The 20284-nt window shown below is 33.1% G+C and overlaps 1 protein-coding gene across 7 annotated transcripts; it reads right to left on the reverse strand.

Moving 5' to 3' along the window:
- Positions 1 to 167: 167 nt before the first annotated feature.
- On the reverse strand, positions 168 to 19799 carry LOC123707650 (zinc finger protein 62 homolog). 7 transcript variants are annotated; one of them, XM_045657905.1, is made up of 28 exons: positions 19736 to 19799; positions 18695 to 18809; positions 17189 to 18409; positions 16947 to 17056; positions 15910 to 15993; positions 14656 to 14739; positions 13829 to 13878; positions 13279 to 13410; positions 12749 to 12813; positions 12189 to 12306; positions 11958 to 12002; positions 11361 to 11461; positions 10767 to 10943; positions 10223 to 10343; positions 9302 to 9457; positions 8315 to 8432; positions 7708 to 7849; positions 6386 to 6493; positions 5927 to 6059; positions 4389 to 4504; positions 3618 to 3710; positions 2688 to 2788; positions 2177 to 2255; positions 2001 to 2069; positions 1654 to 1768; positions 643 to 747; positions 377 to 473; positions 168 to 286 (listed from the first exon to the last, which is right to left on the reverse strand). In XM_045657905.1, the coding sequence occupies exons 2-28, from the start codon at positions 18802 to 18804 to the stop codon at positions 273 to 275; spliced, it is 3864 nt and encodes a 1287-aa protein (XP_045513861.1). In that variant the 5' UTR covers positions 18805 to 18809; positions 19736 to 19799; the 3' UTR covers positions 168 to 272. The 7 variants fall into 7 exon arrangements, 6 of the variants coding, with proteins under 6 accessions (XP_045513861.1, XP_045513860.1, XP_045513862.1 ...); XM_045657904.1 differs by lacking the exon at positions 19736 to 19799 and adding an exon at positions 19163 to 19373; XM_045657906.1 differs by lacking the exon at positions 19736 to 19799 and adding an exon at positions 19318 to 19328.
- Positions 19800 to 20284: the final 485 nt, after the last annotated feature.

Genomic DNA, 20284 nt, shown 5'->3' on the forward strand with positions numbered 1-20284 from the left:
AATGTATGTATTTCTGTAATGAATAAATAATTTTAGGTTAGAAATTGGTTCCATAAATTTTACAATTATTAAGCGTGCATATAACAAATTTGTATGAACTTTAATAACCACAAATAAGGTAATGTGATAAAATGAAACATCATTTACTTAGAACAAATTTTTATTTTAGCTTGGTAAGTTTATTAAGTTAAGCGTAGTTAATTAAGAACTTGAGAAATGTTAACTGACGTAGTTACTTCCAAAATCGCCATCCTTTCAGCAGCTTCTGAACCTCAGTTAGCTAGACCTAAATGAATCATACTTCATAGTCAGATTTTTTCATACCATGGTTAGCGACGAAAATAATTTTAAAAAAATCAATCTGTATTTTATATACCTTCATTAGGGTTATCAAGAATGACATCAGTCCTTGGAAATGAATTGCTTAGCATTTCCAATGCCTGCGGTGAATTTGGAATTATGTGTGGGATACCCTAAAACAAAACATTTATAGTTTCTGCAACCAGTGTTACTTGTTAATTAACATAAAAACATTTGTTTCTGATAACAAACAGATATAATTATATTGAAGTGATTATGAATTGTTGCTTTGAGCTGTTGAATTATTTAAATTGTAAAATTCATTTGTAAGGCAACAAATACCATAGGAACCGATATGTAGTACGCTTCGGAGACGCTTTCTCGTGGTATGTTATGTAGAGATAATTGCTTCAGAACGTCTTCTCGTGTTAGGCTTGTGTTTTCTAACTGAAATTATTTCGTAAAAATTATGATTTTATCACCCTTGGGACAAATAATAAACTTTAACATTTATTAATATAAGGCATTTCCTTTCTCAAATGAGAATAAAAAGATATACCTCCATAAGCTACCCTCCTTCCCAATATTAAATTATTCCATATTAAAAAGTGTTTAATTAATAATTATAATAAATATAAATCAAATGGTATATATAGAAAATGATATCTGACGGGGCCATTTAATTTTTTGAATTTCTTTATCGGCGTTGGAAAAAAATTACCGTCACATTTTTCGGTTACGCGCCACAATTTTCTTGTCCCTACCACGGTTGATTCGAAGAGTACTTTCTTAATCGGAATTACTCCTACCGTTAACGACTCAACCGTTTTTCTATTGCACCCTATATATGTATATATATTAAAATGATCAGCAAAATCAAAGGCTTTATTTTAATTGTAATTCCAGTGAATTTCCTTATAAAGTAAGTAAATATTTTTTTTTTCTAATACTTGGGTGTGATTGTGGTAATTTTTCTAAGTTTTCTGTAAAGTTGCATAAAGTAGATAATTTTTCGATAAATTAAGTCATAAAGAAGTTTCATTTCTTACGCGTGTACACTAGTACACTCACACATTTTTTTTTTCGTATCAAGGGCAACCGGGCTCATCTGATTTAAAGTGACCCATGGACACTCATTACCATAAAGCTTGCAAGTGGGTTGCCGGCCTTTTAAGAACTGTTACGATCTTTACTTAGTTGAATTAGTTCGGAAATACTTCAATAGGCAGCTGTTATGAAACGCTCAATTGTGAAATGACGAACGTAAAAATAGCAGTAGATATAAATATATCGGAATTGTTATATAGGAACCAATTAAAAACTGTCAACTAAATTGCATGTGAAATCAATTACCTCAATAACAATAGTAAAAGAGGGATGCTTGAGTCGTAAGTGCGTTTGTAATTCGGTCACTTGGCGGAACCTTCCAGAGCACCGTGGACAGTTAAAAGTACGACGCATTGGCGGGCTACAATACATAATAAAGAAAGGTACAAACGTAAAAGGGAAATGAATATTCAACGACTAAAAATTATTTCACTCTTGAGGCCCTAGACAAAAATATTTAGCATCGTATGCATGAAGATAGTTAAGTCACAAGTTATCAAAACATTCATATGGGTCACGCCTGTCGCAATAAACATTTGTCTAGCGTCCGGTATCAAGCGTGCGTGATTCGCTAGTTGTATAAAATTAATTACCGTCTAAGAACGTTAAGAGAACGAATGGGTTCGTTTCGAACCGAATCATTTTGTACACCGTGTACTTCTCTGAAAAAAACAATAATTAATATGAAATAATCTTCTATATTTGAATTAATTTTTATAAGCTTCAAGTGCTTTAATTATTTCTCCATAAATTAAAACAATGAGCTCACTTTAAATGTTTCTGGAGCGCATTCACATTGTGTAAATTGTGTCCACATTTTGGACATATTGTTGAATCCTTGTTCATTTCTGAAAGATTATAATATAATTAACAATTCCAAATATTAAAAATAAAAAAATCTATTTCTAGATGTTATATGTATATCTATACTACTTTTTACACAGATTACACACAGTTTATAATTTATGCTTTAACTGACAACGTGGCGGGAAAATTTAGAACCAGTGATAGATTTTAAGTATGTGTCAATTGTCAAAGTAGTGAAACCGACTTGTACAAGCTGTCAATTTTTTCCGTTCTGTTTTTTTGTTTGTTTGACAGACGGTGACAACTGTTGGCTTAAGGGAGGTTTTGTTTTATGATATTAGCCCTATGAGCGAATACTATTTGTCGTATAAAAATCTATTGTATCCCGCTCAGTCTTTATTCGGACGTGAAATCCCATGGTAAGCCCGTCAAATAACATATAACATAACATGACAGTTACATATTAAGAGTACCTTCATAATCATCCAACGCCTCATCACAATGTTCCTTCTGCCTATGTTTGTAAAGTTCAAATTTATTTGGCAAAACTTGGTCACAATCTCGACATGGTATTCTAAAATAAATATAATATCTCAAAAATTATGTGAATACCAATTAAAATTATTACGAAAAGAAAGGATTAGAAGAAAGAAATGATTCCATCTTTAGTTTCAGCCTTTTTTATCTGTAAGAACCTTTGACATTTTTTGCTCTGGTTTTGAAGTTTATTTGAGAAAGTTTGGAAAAGTATGTATAATGTTTTAATAGGTAAAATTTTAATATTGAAATACTATAGCCATTGTTTATTTAGACTACATGAACATGTCTACAAACTGTATTAGGGATGCATCGAACAACACAAGGCGTACCTATGCCTTGTTGCCGTTACGATACCGATACTCTTATAAAAATATCTTGTTACCCATAATAAACCAACGTTTATTAAATTAAATTTAAATTAAGGGAAAATATATCAAGTTGGGTTAAAGATTTTAATATTTATTAAAAAATATATAGTCAGAAACTCTGAATAAGATTAAAGATTTAGTAATTGAAATTAAAGATTAAGAGTAATAATTAAATTAAAACTAATTGTAGTAATTGATTTAAAAAAATGTGTTTTATTTAAATTGGTATCGAAAAATTACTACGCACGATAGCAGATAAAATCCAACGAATTGGAATACTCAGAGACAAACATAGAGATAGAGACAACAAACAGAGAGACAACTGAATTAAACGCGGGGATTCCCCGGACATAGATAGCCCGTGTTTCGTTTGCAACGTACTAGATCAAACAAGGTTTATGTTACTTTTTAAAGCGCGAAATTTGAAAAGTATTGTATCGGCAATTAAAATCCAAATCTGTATTTAAAAACTACCCAGATATACAAAGCATGTACCTATAATAATCTTGTCTGGCTATTTTCGTAGTACCGCCATCTTCATGTGCGGTTTTCCCGTGTATTTTCTTTCTATGATATGCAACGCTCCAGCTGAACATATAGGTAACAATAAGTTTTGGTTTTAATAAAGAAATTACTTTGATAAATTTATAAAGATGAAAGGTCAATTCTTACGAAGTTATATTAAACTCCATCACACTACCTGCGTAAATCAAGGACGGAGAGGATTATCGAATTTATAGAGGATGGGGATCTGGACCCCTTTGGAACGTGAACTGGATTTGGTCGTATGACAGTATTATTTGATATTATTGAAGAACTACCACTGCGATGAATGAATTTCATACTTTCATTTAAGCTTGTTTATAACCCGCTTTCAAAGACTATGTCAGTATCAGAAAACTGTGACGTATTTCTAGAAACCTTAAAAGACGGCAACGCACAAAAGAAGTATTTCCGAACCAATTCGACTAAGGGTCCTTCAAGAAGAGCGTACCAATTCTTCAATTCAAAACGCAGGTAACGCATTCGCGAGCCCTCTGGCATTGAGAGTGTCCATGGGCGGCGGTATCACTTAACATCAGGTGAGCCTTCTGCCCGTTTATCCCCTTCTATATTTAAAAAAAAACTTGCAAGCCGGTATTACAGGTGTCCATGGGTGGAGGTAAACACTTAACTCAAAGTATAACTCCTGTTCGTTTGCCTCCTGTTCCATAAAAAAAAGTTGAACTATTAAATTGTACGTATAGTATCAAATGACTGAACTACCTGTTAGGAAAGGTCAATTCACACTGGTTACACTTAAATAAAAAGTTTTCGTTGGCATGCTTCAAGCGGCGATGTACTTGTAAATAAGTCCAGTGCAAGTAGGAACGACCACAGTCCTATAACGTATCTGATATTGTAATATATCTGTCTCAGCCAACTAGATTCATAAGCCGTTCAATTAACAGCCTAGCCTTTTAACAAAACGGCACCGTTTAACGAACGGCCTGAAAGATTCAGCCGTTGCGTTTGTTACAACATTTAATAAACTGGCTTGTATGCTCGTGCTCGCTATAATGTCATTACTTGTGGCGTCGTCCATGCATTGGGTTTTTTCTCTCCCTAAAATATGGCGAGGGGGCCGATGGATGTCCATGCGTCATACTCGTGAACGGGTGCTACTTGTGGTGACTGGTCGTACTAGAATTCGTGTATGCGGTGATGTTAGTTATTTCGACTATGTATTTGCGTGTTGTTCCCACGAGAATGTAAGTGCTGCTCCTATTTCACCATGCCTCCTAATGATGTCATGTGGAACATGGTGTGATGGTTGCAGCTCCTTACAAACGTTGTGTAATACATAAAAAAATTGGCGATTAAAAAGAGTGGCGTAGAGCTTATTGCCAGTTCTTCTCTTCCGTTCTACGCCCTTGATTTGAGAACTGGCAGTAAATGTTAAATTAGAAGCATTTAATGTATATTTCTTTTTAATTGACGTTCATAAGTGTACATTGTGTTACCTATATGGATAAATTTAAGATAAATATATAAAAAGATTTTTTGACTTTGACTTTGCCATTTGTATAATAGAGTGATCATCAAAATTAAATTGCTCGAGTCAGTCACTTCAGTCACAGTCCACAGTCCAACAACATCAAAGTTGTGGTTTGCTGTTGCCATATTGACAGTTCGAAGATTTTCGTCTCGAGTTTGAGACTGGCAGAAAATGGAACTAAATTTAAAGTAACAGTTAATAAAGTTAGGTGAGTAATGAAACGTTATCAATTCAAGTCATTTATCTAGCTATTTGATTAAATGGCTGAATATCTTTCAGGCCGCTAGTTAAACGGTGCCGTTTAGTAAAGTGGCTGAGCTATTGAACGTCTAATTAAGCTAGTTGGCTGCGACATATATATATACGCACATACATATAGAAATAGCATACATACTAGGATGCATAAATATACTAAAATATTATTCATCATACAGGTCAAGTTAGACTTTAAGGATGAAAAAAAATACCATTTATAAATCCTTTTTAGATTAGATACATTATTGCTAAGTAGAATTTCCAAAATATTTCAAAATAGTCCAGAATTCCAATACCATGATGGCAAAACCGATTTTGAGTTTGACTGTGTCTTTATTTGGAAGTCTGCGTACATATAGAAATTTCGAACATTTTTTATATAAGGTAATTATGTAATTTTTGAAGAAAAAAATGCAATTTAAAATTTATTTCAATTAACCTGAGTAATATGTTTCAATGACAATGACAAATGGCATATGACGATTATGACAGAAATGAACTCCTGACATACCTCACACAAAAAGTGTTTGACAACAGGAAAACCACCATATCCCAAAACCCCAGCACTGCTTGCGCTTTCCTCTTTTTTACCATCACTTAAATTCCTTTTGTAAAACCCATGTGTTGTCTTATGGGTTGTACACCTATATTCAAAAATATGTTAATTAAAATGTTACAAAATTTTAGTTCTAGAACGAGAACATACCAAGTTGCTATTCAGTATCAAGCAAATATTCTGTATCAAGACAATGACTGCTTAATCAGGAAATAACTCCAGGCCAGGGCACCAATTCCTTTGGGACACTGTATTATTGTGGCACTTAAAACTGTCAAGACTTTCTCTGTCAATTCTTAAAAGACATCAAACTCGCGAGGTGTCTGGCATTGAGTGTCCATGCGTATGACAACATCAGATGAGCTTCCTCGGGTAGGGCAGGAATGGACCTGTGCTAATAGTTAAAATACAAACCTGGAATATGTAGCAAAGCTGACTTTGCAGACGTGACAAACGAATGGATTTTTAACACCCTTGTGCTGGATTCTGTGCGAGTTTAGAGCGCCCTCCAAATAGAACACGCTGTAAATAAATTATATTGTTTAATTTGGAACATTATTTTAACAAAAAAAACCAACATTAATAATGTTAACCTAAGTTCGGTTGCGAGAAATACATCAAAACATTCCAGCAAAACAAAGCAGAGGTTCAGCTACTACAGCTCGGTAAATGTATTCGGATTAATATCTGCAGCTGAGTTTCATTATCGGATGTCGAGGCAGGATACAAAACACCATCCGTATCACCTCAACGTCCGTCGTTCCACAACTGAGCATTTTCTAAGGCAGTTTTTGCCGCGCACCACCACTATGTGGAACCAGCTGCCCACTGAAGTATTTCCGAACCAATTTGACGTAGAGTCCTTAGTCTTAAAAGACTGGCACTCGCGAGCCCTCTGGCATTGAGTGTCCATGGGCGGCGGTATCACTTAACATTAGTGTTCTATAAAAAAACGAGCTTTATCTAAGCTAACACAGTTGTATGTCAAAGCTCACATTCAATTTAGGCTTTAAATGAATTACACAAAAAAAGTTTTTCAATTTTTTATTTATTTATACGTTCGATACCAGACAATCCCCAAAACCCAATCGCTTGAAAGCGATAAGGCCTTATAATTTTAATTGTTTATTTATAAATATTATCAACGCTCGGCACACTGATACATTGTCACAAGATTTTAATGTGACAAGCACTTATGGGCAAACATGACATACGCGAAGAGATTCGTTCAAACCGGATGCAACGGAAAAAATGACAGTAAAAAGAGACAGACACATAAATTCATTAATAAAATTAAATAAGTAGTTCAATTATAAAATTAGATGAAATTTATCAATTTCATTTACATATCATTAATTATAGAAACTTTTTTAAGGGTAACCTTCTTGCTACACTTAATTTCAAGTTTATACTCTGCTTCCTATCTCATTTTCTCCCACGTTCAATATTATGAATATATGTGTCTGTCTCTTTTTACTGAGGCTTTTTTATTTTATCGAATTTCAAACTATTATTTGATATTAATCTTATAAATTAATATTTAATATTAATTTTTTTTTTTAAAGAAAAGTTTTATCCTACATTTAAATAGTGAAAAAAGTTTTTGAATACTTGCACCACGTATGAATTACATTTTTTTTAAACTAAACGAAAATTGACTTCACAGCGCTTGAACTATGGATAAATTTTATATAAATAAATAATTCTGAAAGTCCAAAAAGACAGTGTAAACTCACTCTTCACAATATTCACACCGAAAAGCCTTTTCAATCCTGACAACGCGTACGATAGCTTTGCTCGACTCATCCAACTCTTTGATTAGGTCCTGACTCTCTTCTTGACTCACTTCCCTTGGTATTGGCTTGCTAAAAGTGGATTCTGTAATTTTTTTTAATTAATCATTTTCGCCTGCTTCATATGAGCCGGGAGGGGGGGCGTATTTAGGGACATCTACCCCCCCCCCCATATATAAACACCTTTTTATTTACTATTAACGGGCAAGACGCTCGGCTGATGTAAAGTGATACCGCCGCACACATCAACAGAAGGCTCTCAAGGCCGTTTCCGGCCTTTTGAGAACCTTAAGTAGAATTGATAAATACTTCAGTGGGCAGCTGGTTCCACATAGTGGTGGTGTGGTCGAGGTGATATTTCGCGTATTTTACGACGACATCCGATGATGAAACTCAGGTCAGCAACTGACCGACCAGAGTTCTCAGAGGAGTTGCACGTATTTATTACATATCGAAATACATAAACATGAAGAATAAGAATGTATGTTGGAGCCATTATTTAAGATGTTTAAGCAACTTAATTAACGAACAGTTAACATAATACAATTACCAGTTTTGGCAGCCTGTGTCACAAGTCCGCTGGTGGGAGATAGTCGTTCGGTGGGTTCATCCTGCTTTATTTCGTTGGCAAATGTCTCAATACATTCACTTGACTTTGTTATGTGCTCCTAAAATTTTCATTATACTTATTTAGGCCTCCTTCCTTACAGAAGTACAGAACAATTAAAAAAAAAAGGAGGCCAACTGGCGGCCTTTGAGCGATATCTTCTAGACAACCACTGTGATAAATATTAAATTTAAGGTGAGCGCAAGTGCAAACCCACATATACAATTACTTAGTAATATGAATGGAATAAAATAATAAAAACTGAGCATATTTAAAAGAAAAGGGCACACGTCAAAGAAAGGAGCACATGTAAAAGAAAAAGGGCACATGTAAAAGAAAAGGGCACACGTCAAACAAAGGAGCACATGTAAAAGAAAAAGGGCACACGTCAAAGAAAAGAGCACATGTAAAAGAAAAAGGGCACATGTAAAAGAAAACGGCACATGAATCACGATAATTTCAATTCGATAAGTTAGTGCAAAAGTTAGGGATACGAGGACAGATAATACGAATGATGTAATATTTTAAACCGACTCCAGGCCCTAGTTAGTAATTGTTTCATTGGTAGTGTTATATTCGGCTATATGAAATCTCAGGTTCAAACTAGAGTAGTAATAGTAGTAGTAAGTTGCGGTATGAACTCCTGCATTGACTGGGCATCCATCTCATCAAGGTATGTGTTACAGATAGCGCACAATTGTGAACACAAACATTTAACATTTAGTAGACTGTGGGAGATGTCAGAAAAAAATATATACATGGGCCGACGATCAAAACTTCATAATTTTAAACAAATTTATTTTAATTAAAAACTAAATTTCTTTTGATAACTGTATAGTGGTAGCGGAATGGACCTATTGAGCGTCTAAGTGCGGAAACAGAGTCCACACATACATACATACATACAGTGGTAGCGGATAATAGAAATACCTGTGCATCTGTATGGTCCCTAAAAGCACGAGAACAAATGCCACAGACCAAGACAAGTTTTGGGCATAACTCCTCCTCGTGCGCTCGTAAATGCATACGTAACCGAGATCTTCGAGTCAACTGTTTCAAACATATGTGGCATTGGAATGGTTTTATCTGGAAAACCATTTATTAATTACCGTTTTATAATAAAATATTAAAGACCAGTGTTGGCCTAGTGCCTTCAGCGTGAGATTCTCATCCCTGAGATTGTACGTTCAATTCCCGGCTGTGCACCGATGCAGTTTCTTTCTACATATGTGCACATTTTAAGTTCGCTCGAAGAGTGAAGGAAAACATCGTGAGGAAAACGGCTTGCCTTAGGCCCGGCGTGTGTCAGACGCCGGCGGCTGTTCACTTACTTTTCTATTCGATTGACAAATGATCATGAAGCAGATACAGAAATGTGAGTATCAGACCTAATAACGTTGTGGCGCCCGTCAGATTTTTTGTACCATGAAAGTTACATTAGTAAAGTACTTATAAAGATGCAGTTTTCATTAATTTAATGTATGATAAATAATTGTACGACCCGCACACTACTTTGTACGACCACGTCCAAAATGTCTATGGAGTGTAAAGAAAGAATGCTTATAATAAAATTACACTTCAAATACATGCGGGTTCTAACACTACACATCCGCAAGAATATGCAAAGAAAAATTATCAGGGTTCTATCTGTAAAAAAGACAATAGGGGATATATAAGGCATGATGTCGAAAAGACTCGTATCTGTAATAAGCTCTGCAATACTTTCTGTCGAAAAGACTTGTATCCGTAATAAGCTCTGCAGTACTTTCTGTCGAAAAGCCCCGTATCTGTACTAAGGTCTGTAAGATTTCGTGGCGAAAAGAAATGCAAAACCATGGAGATTATCAATACCTGTAAATGTGTGACACCGTGCTCATCTAATGTCTGCTTATCAAGGAATCGCTTTCCACACGTCACACATACGTAACGGCGTGTGTCTGTGTGCGTGCGACTGTGTTTTGTTAATGTCGCTCTAAAATAGATAATTTTTAATACTATAAACGAAATCCTTAAAGAATACAATTTCATATAAACGACCATACAAGGTTTTCAACTGAAATTATTTTTAATCGCGCTAACTCTTTTTATCACGGAGTAAACATAATTTTATTAAAAGAGACCAATGAGTACTTAGAGTTCTACTACTGTTATAGTTTTTTATTAATAAGTTTTTATTTCTCATGAAAATGCATGTTCAAAAAACAATCTTTAGTAACTTTTTTTTAAAAAGTTTGATTGACGAAGTCCTTAGAGGGCACGCAAAAAACAGGATCTATAGGAGATTCTCTTTCTCCCTCTCTTTATATATTTTATTAAACAGATACAATAATTCATTGGGCATTTTAGTTATTCGAATAGGTTTGGTTCTATTTATTAGGTTCTGTATTATACTAACCTCAAAAAGAAGGTCTTTCCACAGTCTTTAACAGGGCACTGCCACCTTTTTTGTTTACTATGTTGAAAATGTATATGATCAAATAATTCGGTTTCTGTTAAAAACGTCGTCTCCTTACATTCGTTACATTTGTACAGACCATCTTCGGTTTGGAGAGCGCTTTTTTCATGAAATTGCCTTGAAAAAAAAACCGTAAATTAATTCAATCAATTAAAAGTAAGGAATACTTTTAAAAAGTAAGTTAATTTGTATATTATTATTTATTTTATCGTTAATTATGCTGAATATATAAATAAATCATATGCATTTTAAACAGTACTGTATATAAGGTAATCAAATCAAGCAACACTTGATATGATGACAAAATTTCAAACTAAAATATAACAAAACATATGAGTGAGCAAGACAAAACAATGTCTCTGTTTACTTTGTTTGCCACCAGTCTATGGTGGCAAGCAACGACTATAGATACTACAATCTGTAGAAACTTTTTGTATCAAAATATAGATCGTATTATTTTATTTTTGAGTATGGGATTATATTTATATAATATTTTATTGTGTGTATATGAATCTTATCACAAATATTACGTACATATGAAACTTGAGCCTGACTTTTGATGAAAAGGACTCATTACAATTGTGACAAGTGACAATTTGCGGACTACCTGACCGACTTCGTTTTTTACGTATTTTCTGAAAAAGAATATATAAAAATAGTTAATTGAAATAGATTTCTTTGCTAAAAATTTGATAACAATGATACATATTTGTATCTGTCTGAGGGACGTTGTGTTGTGTTGTACAAGCATTTTACGACATAATGTCTTGTCGTTTAATGATATTTCCATTAAATTTTGGCTAGATCATTAAAAATTTTAATTGTGTAATTTATAAACAAGTGTTTTAGAAAACTTAGTTTCTTTGGTATCAAAAAATAACCATTTCATACGATTGGCCTCAATTCAAAGCGATCACTTCTACGTGTGCGACAAATGTAGTCTTAAAATATTTTTATAAGAGCGTATCCATTCTCAAATGCTGACAAACCACTTGCGAGCCTTTTGGCTATGGAAGTGTCCATGGGCGACGGCATCACTTAACAGCAAATGCTTTTGCATATTTGCCTCCTATTACTTAAAAAAAATATACATATTTTGACTAATCCTTACTAAAGTACATAAAACCTTACCAATAAACTATCATCATTTGTTTGTTTTGGCCGTCCCTGCGCCCGCTGTGTATAAAATATTACAAATATCACAAAAAACTGTTATTTAAAAAAATAAATATACACGATATTTATTTAAAAAATTAGTTGACTTTCGCATTAAAAGTTTTGTTGTCCGTCCCTCTATTGTATTCATGGATTTCCGTACCTCGATTTGAACCAAGAAACCAGATGCTTTATTTATATACTCACTTTAAAAAAGTCCTCTTTAGAGGGCACGCAAAGTACAGTATCAGTTGGAGATTTTCTCTTTCTCCCTCTCTTTCTACATTTATGTGTGTTTAGGGTTTCTGCATTCGGGAATATACGGCTGAAAATATAGTTTAATTTAAATGCAATCCAAAGCCGTAAATTAGCAATACTACATTACATGAAATTACTGACGATTTTAGCGATGTCGCATTTCATATAAAAAGATGACGATAAACGATGTATAATATTTCATGTATTATGACAGCGTAGAATAAATAAAGATTTAAGAGAATAAATTTTTTTTTTTGAGAGAGCAGACGGACTGGAGGTTCACATGATGTTAAGTGAGACTGCGGCCCATGAACACTCTCAATGCCTGAGGGCTCGCGATAGCGTGGCCAGCCTAGTTTTTTTTTTTTAAATTCTCGTATTTCCTTTTTCTTCCTAGCACTAGTTAATCTTCTGTCTCTTTCTGTGCAATTGCGTCGCTGTCATGAAAAGAGACAAATACTTTTTTTAAAAGAGGAATAACTTAATTTACATAAAAAAAAAGTACCCACCTACAATTAAAACACTTATGCTTAATCAACTCATTGACTTTCTGTGACAGCTGAACTTTTTCATTCTGAAAAGGTTTACAAAACTGAAATTTAATATATAAAAATTCTTGTGTCTTGTTTTAGAATGTATGAAACTTCACCTCGAAATTGCTTGACAGATTTTGGTGATTTTTTTTGGTTAGGTCTGCGAATCGGACAACATTTATTTTTCAATTATTTTTAAATTTTTAAAGAAATATTTTTTTTATGATACCATTTGTATTAGATTCGACCTCTAACTCAGGGATGTCCACCGGGAGTCGATTCCACAGTTCACTTGTTCGCAGAAGAAAAATACCTTGTGAAAATGGGACTGTGGAAGACTGAAGCCGTACGTTATTTCTAAGTATTTTCCTATACCATATATTAGCTTGAAACAATTTTATTTTTTATTATTTACTCTGTGATAACAAACACAATTTCGAAAGCACAACACAAATCAACCTATTAAATCGACATACAAAAATTAATTAGAATTTATTAAAAATTACCTTAACTTCATTAAATTTCAACAGACTCTGCAACTGTTCATCAACGTCATCACCAGTGTGGACGATCCATATGTCTTCATCATCACTATCTAAGGTCTCTTGTTTTACTATTGTCTCTAATTGCATTGGGGCCTGAATTAAGGATTTTTTAAATTAATCTTCAGAATGTAAAAAAAATGGGCGTGTCTCGCTTCATTGCGATTGGTCAGAACGGCGGACCGTGTCGAGTGAATAGACGACAGTGGCCTTCGAAAACTACTAAATACGATATCGTTAGGATCGAATTGTTTTTTTCGAAACATATTATGGAAGCTTTTGCCGCACAGCTCCACCATGTGGAACCAGCTACCCGCTTAAGTATTTTCGAGCCTATCAATTTTGAATAGGCTACTGGCATTGGCGAGCCCTCTGGTATTGAATGTACATGGCGGCGGCCTCCTGCCCGTATAAAAATAATAACAACAACAAAATACCATTACAGATTTGTAACAGTACTTTACAGTGAAAAAGAGGGTAGAGTCAAAAAAATTTAACAGATTTTTTTATTTACCATGTTTCCTTCTATAACCGACTTGTTTTCCTCGTTTTCGTCTTGTTCCACTGAAACAATTTTAAGAAACTTTTGGATTAGAGGTTCAGGAAGAAAAAAGCTTTCATAAAATTCAGTTCAGTCGGCACAGGAGTAATTCATACTAGCTACATTTGTAATTCCTACAATATTTATTTATTGAAACCGATGAATAAACAAAACCCTACAAAATTTCGCCGTTAGGTAAACCATTGATTTAATATACACGATCGAATCCCACAGACGTTGTCCTGTCTTAACTCAATAGTAAACCAATATTCATTTCCAATTGGTACAATTAACTAAACAAAGTGTTTATTATTGCAAAAAGTCTGTATTGTAAAAGCGCTATGTACTGAAAAAAAAATAGCTTACTTAATATGGTGGTTAAGTATTCTCAAACATTCTCATTTTCCGGGCAATTTTCTTATGTTTTTTCTTTCATAACAATAACAAACACAACAACAATAATAATTTGCAAAATTGGTCCATCCGTTCACGCGTGAGTAAGGGAAATGGGGATTCGTTTATATATAAAGATTATTGCCCTAAATATATATTCGGTACTTAATAAAGTTTACTGTTATCAACTAAGTAACTAAATACAAAAGTTACATTTGTGAACGCTGACACAAAACTAAAAAATTCTTCCATTCGGAACACTGATATTGTCAAGATACATATCAATCTTATCTGATATTGCATCATGATCAGCCTCTTTATTAGGTCCATTTCTGGAGGCCTCCTCCATTTAGAACAGATAATAACTAATATATACAAATAAAGGAATTAATTAAAAAAAAATCTACCGTCATCGATCTTTTTCGCAGCACTTCTGGTCCGTGTTGCAACAGGTGAAGACGTTTTTGATGTAACATCATTACTCACCTTATCTATACAAAGTACATTACAATTTACTGAGGTATTTCCGAACCAATTCCACTTTGGGTCCTTCAAGAAAAGAATGTACTAATTCTTATAGGCAACGCACTTTCGAGTCCTCTCGAATTGAGTGTCCATGGGTGGCGGTATCACTTAACATCAGGTGAGCAGTTGGTTGATTTGGTTGTTCCCTGTACTTAATAAGAAATGTTTACGAAAAAGTTCACGATCTTCCATGTAATCCAATAAGTTAATGTAACTAGCTAAAATTGGCAATTTAAAGACTTTCATATGCTAATCATTGAATTACCTATAAATAAATTCGCAAAATATATTGCTAAACGCAAATCTCTCGACCAATTGGAGTGTTTTTATTTGTTTAATGAGAGAAAATTTTTATACAGAGAAAAATTAGAATTTTCCCAATTTATTTAGAACTTATAGGCCCTTATTGATATGCCCATTGCTCTCGGCCTTTAGATTTATAACCGTGTTTTATGAATTGTATGCCAAAGTGAAAATAAATAAAATACTCGACACTTTTACTGACCGTTTGTCGTCATTGAAAATCATCTAATCATTGAAAGAAAACAATTTTTTAACCGGATTAAAGCTATTTGTATTATTATAAACATATAATTATTTTACATAATTTTAAACCGGTCACCGTGACCACGCACGCTGTAAAGCACGCGAAACGTCGGAAAATTTTAAATATAAAATGATGTAAAATAATTATAAGTTTATAATAATACAAATAGCTTTAATCCAGTTAAAAAATTGTTTTCTTTCAATGTGTAAAAGGTATGTTAACAAAAGACAATTATCTAGTCTGAGGAGTTTCTTGCCTATTTTTCATATAAAACTACCTTTTGGAAGGGGCCTACTTGCTTTTTTCATTATTTTTAACTTGAAAGGCATTCAAAAGTTCCTTTTTAATAGACCTAATTGAAATAAATGATTTGATTTGATCGTGGAAGAGTGTTTTTTATCGTTTCTAACAGCTTTCTGCTATTAAATTCAAAACTCTCTCCGAATCGTACCTAGCATCTACCTATACGCCATTTTCAAACGTTTCACACACTGAATGTTTGGTAACAATAATATTTACAAGTGCTTTATTAGAATTAAGGCTTCCAGGCAGACATTTATTTAAAATGTCTGTCACTAAAGATATTTACCCTCATTTTGTGCATTTTTGCTTCCTTTAGGTGGTTCATGCGCAGTCTTTAGATGCCCCTTTAACCACTTTAAATTCGCGTAACCTAAAAAAAATTAGCATAAATTTGCAATTATTTATTCAAGTATTATTTGCATTAGATTAATAATTTACAATACTATATACTAAAATCTAGATCTTATGTGTATGTCGCAGCCAACTTTATTTGCGACATGTAGACTAACCTACCCTATTATAATGTAACACGATTAGAACAAAACATTAAGCAGATTTGAGGTTACCTGTTCGAATTATGGAATAAACTAATACAACGCTAATACTACTCTCTTCGAAGGAACCGTTGACATATCGTTCAGTATCGCGGTCATTGGCTCGGCTTGGTCATTGTCAATGGCTGAATTAGCCTCAGAAGCTTGGTGAGCAGTAAGGCGAGACAAGAATTCACTCAGTGCCACCGCTTACAACTCTATATACCGCAAATTCGACCCCACTACTGTCCTGAGACCTCACCAATACCAGCGCTTTTCACTTTCCGTATTCAACGAAGAGCGATTCGAATCGCCGTCAACCAGTCACTTTCTAAGCGGCTTGATCCCTTGGCGTTGCGTAGAGATGTGGAGTCGCTCAGCATCTTCCACCGCATTTACCATGGAGAGTTTTCGGAGGGGTTGTCCTAATTAATACTTGCAGCCGATGCTTATTATCGGCTGTCGAGGTAGAATAACAAATCCCACCCGTATCACCTCGGCGTCCGTCATTCTACAGCTGAGCTTTTTTTATGGGAGTATTACTGCGCACCACCACTATATGGAACTAGTTGCAGTAACAATTCTTCAAGCCGGCATCGTACTTCTATAACAATACCTTATACAAATCTACTTACTCTATTTAATATCAAAAAAACTACTTGTCGAAGAAATATTCCAATAACCACGACACTACAACTAAAATGACTCTTTTCACACAAATCAACTTATATACCAATCTCTACCCTCAGAAAATGTTTTCTATCTACCCCCACAAAAACTGCATAAATACCATAATCACACAATGGACAAGGAAATACGGCTTCCTCGTCTAAATCGTGCTTATGCTCTTCACAGTGATCCATCACTTCTGGTAAATCCACAAAAATTTTGTCACAAAAACTATAAACAAATGTTCCAAATCATTAACAAACGGTTATAATACAAATAAAACTATTGTAGCTTTTATTATTTTGAAATTTAATTTCATATTTATTTTATTTAAAATTTAATTTAATTGCTAATATATATTACCGGCACTTTAATTCCGCTAAATGCTTAGTTTGGTATTTTCCCAAGAATTCTTTAACTTCTTCATCTGCTTCGTCTACATTATCTATCGCTTTATCGAGCTCTGTTTGCGGTTCTATAATCTCTACGTCACTAGAACTTTCCTTGCCACCATTTATTTCTGCCTTTAGTGGTCTGTCTTTGTTTTGATCCGAGAACTTCTTTTTCAGATCAATGTCTGTTATATTTTGAAATATGTACTGTTGGTTATTTTTTATCACCAAATATTCGTCGCTATTAAGAGATTCGTTCGGACTTTTAACCAGACACAATTTGAAATGATCTTCTAGACACTGTTCACAGATAATTTTAAGCTGTACCGAAGTTCTTTTTTGAGGTGAACATCTGTGAATCCTTTGATCTTCATTATCGAATAAATACATTTTCTCATAATTATTACGGATTATCTTTCCACAGATACAACAGTCCTGATTCGGGCCCGAATCTAAATTGGATTTATACCAGTTTTTATGCACGATTCTGGATGGATCAGATTTTCTTGAATGCTTTCGTTTGTCATAATTAATTGATTTATCATAGGGTAGATGAGTCACAGGCGAATCTTTAAACATGTTTAAGATATCCTCTCTAGTAAAAACATCTTTTTGATTATCATCATATTTTTTGTAGTTGTCTTTAATAATCGTTGTCGGTGATGCGGCTCTATTAACTGTATTTAATACGGCATACGTTTTAGTATTGGATTCTAAATATTTTCTAAACTGCAGTTCATAATTAGATGTATTATTGCATATAGATTTAAAAGGTAGGCTATTAATAAAGCTTTTGGCTCTTGTCGGGCTGGAATTTCTACTAGACCAACGCGATACTGGGCTATCAATGTGAAAGTCTTTGATACTGATATTTTCATTTAAATCATTTTCTTCAACTGGATCATCTGTGTACTTAACGAACGGGATTTTTTCAGCCGTTAAATCAATTAAGGGGTCTTCATTGTCGAATTGAATTTGAGTTGCGTTTATTTGAGTACCATCATCTAGAACGTACACTAAATCGTCGTTTTCTTTATCTATATCACTATATCCTGATTGAATATAAGTGTCAGAAATGTGTCTACTTACATTTTGCTGATTATTAATAAAGAATTGATATATATTATCATCTAGAGATACTGGTTGATTGCCGGTGATTGAATTTAAATCAATATCAAAACCTAATTGTGATCTGAAATGATTACTTTAATATAATCTGAGATAAAGTAATGTACAAAATATAAATGTATAATTACATCTTTATTAGGTATTTGAATCTTTAAACATTATCTTTGATATGTTTATTATATATTTAACATTAAAAGGTACCAATTATATCTGATCAATCACCTACAAATATGATTAAAAAAATATATATGTAGTACTGTTGTATGTACCCATATATATAAACTAATGTCTACATTGTAGGAATAATAATTCCATTGATAAGAAGACAACCTTACAAACAAGTACTTACTTGGCTTTGTCAAAAAATAGCCGAAAGTCATCATGTGGATCAATTTTTAAAGTTACTTCATCACCATTAATATTATCCATGCACAGAACCAAGGGTGGCGGATCTGCCATTTTAGCTTAAAAAAAATATATATATAATGGATACTGGCCTATTATGGCCATATATGTTAATTTTTACTTTAAAATATTGTTAAGTATAATATATAACCTAAATTTGAGCAATTGTAGTTTAATAATTCTTTTATCTCAAAGTAGTGAATAGATGTTAATGCAATACTGCCAATAAGTTGTATAAAGATAAAATAGAATGTAGCTTTGTATCAATGTTTTTGCTATGGGATACTAGGAAATAACGTTTAATATCATTAAGAGAAAGAGATACTATAAGTAAAGATATTATGTATATAAAATACAAAACTCATTCATTGAAGTAGATAATATGAAAGCACAAGCCCAACTGGGCTACAACCTCAGTTTTCTATTTAGTTAATTTTTGATCCTTAGCAACACACACTATTGATACTTTAAATATGCAATTAAAATATTATTTATTCATATGAGTAACATTATGTACATGTATGAAGTGAATAGCAAGGCTTAAAATTTTATAAAGGTACTCATTACACAGAGAGAGAGAGAAAATTATGTTAATTTAGTTTTTAATGTTCTCTTAAAATCACATTCACATTATGACAAAAGTAAATTTAAGATATAATTGATGAAATTGTATAGATAAACTTATATGAAATAATAAAACAAAAAATTTGGCTTCTGCACATTGATTAACTGTTTTTTTTAATAATCAATAACAATATAATAAAACAGAGTCTAAGCTAAAATAAAAACTAAATGAACACTGAATATTGGATGTTTTATGCCTTTTATTTCCAGCCAAGAAATAATGTTGAAATTGAAGACGAAATAGAAAAAAAACGGGTTGTGTGTGGCCAGTGAATACATTCTTAAGTAGTATATGAAACATTGAGACCACAATTTAGGTGAAAGGACATTACGATAAAATAAAAACTAAAATTTTACTAACCAGTTCCAGGTTTTCATCAAGAAAATTCTAGTTGATCATAAAACTGGCAGAGAAAACAAATGACGATTCTGACTGTTTGGTTGAGAATTTTTTCATTCAAATTTTGTAAGTCGCGCCTCAAACTACAAAACACAATTGTGACAATTGATGATATCATTTGACATTCCGTATTCAGCGGGAAATGTCTAGCACTTTTGTCATTTTCAGACAGTTCTTGTTAACACCGCAAATTGGTAATACGCTGGCAACTAGTTTCTATGAAATTACATTATAAAAAACTCTATTTAGAAAAATCGATTATTTTATTCACTTTATTTAGATCGTTAAAAATATATTTCAATTATTGTTATTACTCTGGTACTGATTACGACTAGTAAGGCTAAGGAATGAATCGTTTGACATATAAATTATTTGAATAATAATTTTTTGTACGATTTATTAAATTCCAAAATTATTTTCCTTTTAATCAATAAGCAAGACTTAATGTGCTTAAGCAATGACTTTATTTAGTAACTCACAATTTTATTGATATATCGTATTATATGGACT

The sequence above is a fragment of the Pieris brassicae genome, chromosome 3, assembly GCF_905147105.1.
Source record: "Pieris brassicae chromosome 3, ilPieBrab1.1, whole genome shotgun sequence".
NCBI lineage: Eukaryota > Metazoa > Arthropoda > Insecta > Lepidoptera > Pieridae > Pieris > Pieris brassicae.

Coding starts and splice junctions, on each gene's coding strand:
- LOC123707650 (XM_045657905.1), bottom strand. CDS start 18,804: ATGGCAGATCCGCCACCCTTGGTTCTGTGCATGGATAATATTAATGGT. Junction 6,494..7,707: donor CGGTGTGAATATTGTGAAGA/GTGAGTTTACAC, acceptor ATTTATTTACAG/CGTGTTCTATTTGGAGGGCG. Junction 2,789..3,617: donor GCCAGACAAGATTATTATAG/GTACATGCTTTG, acceptor TATTTATTTTAG/AATACCATGTCGAGATTGTG.